This window comes from Medicago truncatula, chromosome 3 (assembly GCF_003473485.1).
Source record: "Medicago truncatula cultivar Jemalong A17 chromosome 3, MtrunA17r5.0-ANR, whole genome shotgun sequence".
Lineage (NCBI taxonomy): Eukaryota > Viridiplantae > Streptophyta > Magnoliopsida > Fabales > Fabaceae > Medicago > Medicago truncatula.
Window position 1 is genome coordinate 33546538 of NC_053044.1, and position 6179 is coordinate 33552716.

The 6179-nt window shown below is 32.5% G+C and overlaps 1 protein-coding gene across 1 annotated transcript; it reads right to left on the reverse strand.

Moving 5' to 3' along the window:
* Positions 1–920: 920 nt before the first annotated feature.
* LOC11408186 (albumin-1) lies at positions 921–1874 on the reverse strand. The gene is made up of 2 exons (XM_003600702.4): positions 1714–1874; positions 921–1542 (listed from the first exon to the last, which is right to left on the reverse strand). Exons 1-2 carry the CDS (start codon positions 1763–1765, stop codon positions 1172–1174), a joined length of 423 nt encoding a protein of 140 aa, XP_003600750.2. The 5' UTR covers positions 1766–1874; the 3' UTR covers positions 921–1171.
* Positions 1875–6179: the final 4305 nt, after the last annotated feature.

A 6179-nucleotide genomic window follows, 5' to 3' on the forward strand; every position in this document is an offset into this window, starting at 1 on the left:
TATGAATTGTGGCCTAGGAAATCTACTGATTACTCTAATTTGAGGGGTTTGGTTGCACTGTCTACTATCGTGTCAATGAGGGAAAGTTGGAGTCAAGAGCGAAGAAAAGAGTATTTGTAGGCTATGGGGATGGTGTGAAAGAATATAGGATTTGGTCCCCATCTGAGAATAGGGTTATTCTAAGTAGGAATGTTGTCTTTGATGAAATTGTCATGTTTAACCCAATTGTGAAGTTCAATATTCCAGAAAATTGTGGCATTGAGAAGCAGGTGGAGCACAGAGAATCTGAGGCTATTTGTGAAGCAGAGAAGGGCTCTCCTCAGTCACATTCAGAGGCAGAAACATCAGTTGTTCCATTATCACCAAGGGGAACATCACAGTATAGCTCTTAATCTCCCTAATAGAGCTAATTAGTGTATGTTTGCGGATATATAAATAAATACGAATTTGGTGTAATTATTTGTTTGCCGATATGAACTTTCATAGGCATAGAAAGTAACAAAGCTATGCTTTATTTCAACAAACCCCACAATGATAATGTTCATAATCCCCAAAAATTAACAAATTTTTGCTATAAGGTAATGTATGTATGGTTTAAGATGTGTTATGTCGTATACACATCAAATTTCTGGCAATTGAAATGTTTTATCATAATTTAGTTCTTGTATTAGGATTTTTTCTTCTTCTATGAAACTGGTATTAGAAATAGTTATACCGGAAAACATTGTAACGAAATTGTTCTTGTAGTGAGTTGTTTTGTACCAAATTTCTATAATGTGAAGATATATTGTACTCTTCTTTTAAATTATAATGAGATGGTAATAAGATTCAATTGTTCAGATTTTGATTCATCAATTACCTCATTGTCTAATTGTGCATAACACATACTGATGAAAGGCGCAGCCAAAAATACAAAGTCATGAAAGCAAAAATAGAAATCTCCAACTATATATTATATATTTGAAAATTGAAAAACGAGTAATGGCATACATTACTTGCAAATCAACACCATATCTTAAATAGCCACAACCATGCATATACATCATTATTGAAATTTGGATGGATATTAAGAAACCCAATTATTTAGACGGAAACAAAGACTACTATTTAAAGTAGTACATAGATGCATAATATATATCTAGCATCGTAGGCTTTTTTTCACATATCGATATTAAGCAGGAAGAGACATCTTCAAGAAGTCTTTCTTGAATTTCAAGCTAGAGGCTATCTTGTATGCGTCTTGTGCTTCAGAGACAGAGGCAAAACAGTAGCCATATTTGAGATTAGAATTTGGAAAGTGAGCACAATAATTCCCACTACCCTTTTTTGTGCATTCATCATGAGACATACATAACTTAGGATGTTCCTCAACCTTCCTGTGAAAATTTCCACTTACCACATTGTCATTTTCGCAAAAGCCCACACAAACACCGTACGTACAATCAACGGGTACGCATTCACAATCGTTACGACAACCTGGCAAAAAGGTACCGCAACTTTGTTGACATCCTGCTCCTTCTACTTTTTTCATCGGAAACATTACTGTAAATGACAAAGCTAATTAAAGTTTGAACAACATACAAATACCATTATTATAATAGTAATAAAATTAGTTGAGAGTTGATTCTGATAAATTTCTCATGATTTATTAAACATAAATAGAAATGCATGAATGGTATATATATTGGTGAGAAAGATGATTGAAATATATACCGAATGCAGCAAGCAAGAAGACAGCAAAAGAAGCAAGCTTAACATAAGCCATTGATTGATTGATCAAAAGAAAGAACCAGCTGCTACAATATACTATTGTTTGTTAATTATGAACTCAACTTTGTATTGCATTTCTTCATTTCCTGCATGCATCAATTTATAGACAAAATTAATGTTTTTGCCTTATCCATGGATCTTCAAATTGTTTTATTAAATTCAACAGCGAGGGACACGAGGTTAATTTAATAAGCATTCCCACTAAAATACACAAGCTGAGGTTTCTATATGCTTATCTATAACTGAGGGTAAACAAACACAAACTCTGTAATCTCAATAATTGTTTTCAAAGTAATCTCATCGGACACTAGTATTTTTTTTGTGGTGGCCGGAGTTTGAACCGCGAATCTTGCATATATTATGCATTGTCCATACTAACTGAGTCAAGCTCACGAGGATCGGACACTAGAATTCTGCACGTTGGATTGTGCTTAAATTATGCATTCAATAATTATTTTTTATTAGTAATCCCAATAATGAAGAGACTGATACTCAATTGAGATTGAGACATGCCACTATTCAACTCTTAATCACTTGGTAGAATGTATCTTGTTTGTATCTTAGGCCTAGCAAAGGAATCTTTATAAGCACTGAGGTTGGTGTTTAATTATTATTTTTTGAAAGGATGTTTAATTATATATATTCAATTTTTAAATTATTCAGCATTTGGAACTTTATCAACATCCAAAGGAATCTCGTGGAGTTGTTGTACTCGAACGAGGAGGAAATGAAATGACAAACAGAAGAGTTAAACAAAATAAACACGTATTTAGAACGAGTAAAATTAGAATTATTGTATTAATAATAAACATAAAAATTTTACACAATTATATTTAGAGAAGGATACAAGAGCCGGTTTGACAAAAACTATATTATGTTTTCCATCCAATCTATATCACTTTTCTTTTTAGATTTCTCCCGTCGCTCTTTATTTAGTGTCTTGGATAAGGTGTACAAATATCACAATCTAAAATGGAAAAGGGGCTTATGTTGAAAATTTAGGTCTTAATAAAAACAGATTTCATAAAACATGTTCAACAATTATGAATCAATAGCGGAAGCAAACAAAATATTGAACATGATTATAATCAGATCTACGACATGTTTGATTTATCAAGGATATTAAGAATTAGGGTATTAGGAATACCTGGATAAAGCTTTCATTACAGCCCTCTAATCGACAACAATAACCAAAGAGAGGAGATGATCTGAAACACACAATAGAGTTAGCGACGGCTGATTTGATTCTTCCTCAACCGGTACCTTTATGCCTCAAGTTCTCTTCAGATGGGCAGAAGAGAGAGTTTGCCGTGTACGGTATATTGGGGACCATAGCCTCTTTTATATTGGATGGCCATTAGGGTTTCCATTATTCCGTTAATGGGCCATCCGGACATCCACTCGTTAAGTCCATATCAACTAATTAAATATTTAATTAATTATCCAATTAGAAATCTAATAACCTTATTACTTAATTTGATCACTAATCAACTAAGGCTCACAATTGATAAATAGCTAATATAATTATTGTTACGATATTTGCCCACATAATGATATTGGAATATAATAAATAATAAAATATTCCAACAGCTTATGCTATAACGGAAGGGAAACAATCAAACTTTGTTTTGTTGGAAGAAAAATAAGTTTTGCACATAAAAGGTGTCTGTTTATAAGAGAAATGTTATCAAGTATCCTTATGATACTTGATAAAAAGTTTAAAGGAAAAATTTTATTTCGTGAGTTGTGTATTTTACACATCGACTCATTAAAAAGTAATTTTTTCAACATAAAATTTATCGATTATTTCTTTTTTCTGAATTTTTATAACAAAGTACCATAATAACACTTGTTAGCAAGATCCTGTAACTTGTGATTTAATTTCATAAAAAAAAAAAAAACTGAATGAATTTTTTTTTTGAAAAAAAAAAGCTGAATGAATATAAATATAAGAATTACAAACATACATATATTGGCGTGGCATGATTTAATTTCATATATTGGCGTGGCATAATAATATTGTTAATAAAATCGAGAACATCAAAATAAATTGTAGCACTAATTGACAAAGTGGTCTTGCCTGCAAAAACATGAGCAATCATATTAACTTGTTGCCGACTAAACTTTAGCCTATAATTTGTAAATGTGAATAGAAGAGAATCTGACATGCTGCAATGACGTGGCATGAATATCTTAAAATGTAAAGTAGTATATAGTCATTTGAAATTTCACCATCTCCTACCGGTTAATTTAAAATATAATATAAATAATCAAGTGGTTGAGATGTGGCTAATGAGCTTTATTAAATGAGGAAAGATGGAACAATTATTAATCATGTTTTTTTTACCTCTCAACCAAACTAGAGTCATATCCTCTAGTTATGGGATTCTTAACAAATCCTTCCTCAACATTTAATTTATCAGCGGGTAGTTATTATGGATCCTATGGTGACCTATACCGCAGTGGCAGCCATTCGGTTTACAATGACTCTGCTTGGTGGTCTGCTACAATTGAGATAATGATAGGAGAGTGAAATAAGGAACCATTGCAATCTCGGATTTGGCCACCACAAGTTGTACTTCTCAAGTTGGAGAAGAAAGAATCATGTTCATTTAATTTGAAACATCCTATAGGAAGTGAATTTCAGGCTACATAAATGAAGGTAGCATGGATTTAAACCTTATTTTATAATATCATGGTATTCTTCTGAAAGAGTAGACTTTGTTATGTCTGCTCTAAAGAAGACCTGTGTTGATGCTCAAGATGAAGCTCAACTAAAATTTCAGAATTGGCTCAAAGGAATTGATCAGGATCTGAAGAATGTTAAGGTTTTAAGAACCTGTGTGCAGTCTCTTCCATGTTTAAGAGGAAGAAATCCAACTGATTTCATTTCAACAGGAGTGCATCCAAGGGAATTGGATTTAACCTTTCTACAGAAGATACTCCTCAAGTCTGCTTCTACTGAACTGGAACTTTTGCAAAGGAATGCATAACTTGAGAGGGAGAACAAGCTATTGAGAAAGGAAGTGTTAGATCAGAAGCTACTCTTGCTTAAGTATCAGATGTCAACAGATGCTAAGTTAGAAGAAGCAAGGGTCAGAGAAGAAAATCTGCTGAAGATTAATGAAGATTTCAGACAAGAAATGAATAGAAAAGCAGAAAGACAAGAAAAGATGATGCAACAAATGATGGAGATGATCCAAAAACAAGCCCAACCTTAGCTGCACACCTAGTTTAAGCTTGCTTAGATTTATTTCTTTAAGTTGTTTTTGCACTTTTCATGTTTTTTTCTTTTTACTCTGAATATGTATTAATACTTCTGAACTTCTATATTTGCTCTGATAATCTTACATGTCTACTACTTCTGAAGTAATTCATTCACCATGATATTTACACTTGTTCTATATTGCTTCTGAATGAAGTTATTTACATAATTTCTCACTTATTTTCTCATCTCTTTCTTTTTGTCTTTATTTTACACTTTTTGTTGATGACAAAAGGAGGAGTAGATGTATCGTATTTATAGGCTCTAAGTTCCATTAATTTAATTCTAATCAAGTTAAATTAATAGGATCTTCTTCTTAACTCTTAGTCTTTTTGATGTGAGATTATTCTGAGTGTTATTTCGAATTTAATGATGAATTTAATTAACATGGATAGAACTCAGGGGGAGCTTACAAACCTCACCTTAAAAGTACTATTGGACTAAGGGGGAGCTTACAAACCTCATACCCTAATGGTCAACGTGTTAATTAGATTAACAACAATTGAACATTTTAAATACTATTGTTTGTCATCATCAAAAAGGGGGAGATTGTTGGAACAAAATGTGTTTAGCAATAATAATCCTTAAGATTTTGATTATAACAAAGTATTAAAAATTGTCAATTGGATATGCTAATATTTGTTCAAGTGTACAAGACTATAGACAAATATTTGATATCTTAAATTAGTCTTGAAAGAACAAATAAAGAGCAAGTAAATCAACAAAAAGGGTCTGAAGTGCTCCTGAAGACAAAGTGCTCATGAAGTGATGACGTCATCAGAAGCAAGTTCATCAGAAGCTGTGAATCACCAGAAACTTCAGTTCATCAGGAGATGCAATTCAAAGCTTCAAAAGCTGTTTCAAGAATTCAAACTCGCCTAAAATTGCAGAAGACTTGAAAAGTATAGCAACGACTACTTTGAAAGGCATTGGGTGCTTATTCAACAAAAGAGCGTTGACATAGTACGTTTGTACGAAATGTACAACCACTAACTCCACTACTCTGTTTTTGTCTCTGCTACAAGACAAAGATAACAGCTCTGCCTGCAACAATGTTTACTCACATTGGGAACGCATTTGAATTTATTCCTTCATAGGACAATAACCATATCAGGCAAAGGATCATTGGTGATTGATCAAAAGC

Excerpts from the sequence above, each read along its gene's own strand:
- LOC11408186 (XM_003600702.4), bottom strand. The coding sequence starts at position 1,765 with ATGGCTTATGTTAAGCTTGCTTCTTTTGCTGTCTTCTTGCTTGCTGCA. Across the intron at positions 1,543-1,713 it reads CTTCTTGCTTGCTGCATTCG|TAATGTTTCCGATGAAAAAA; the intron begins GTATATATTTCA and ends TGTCATTTACAG.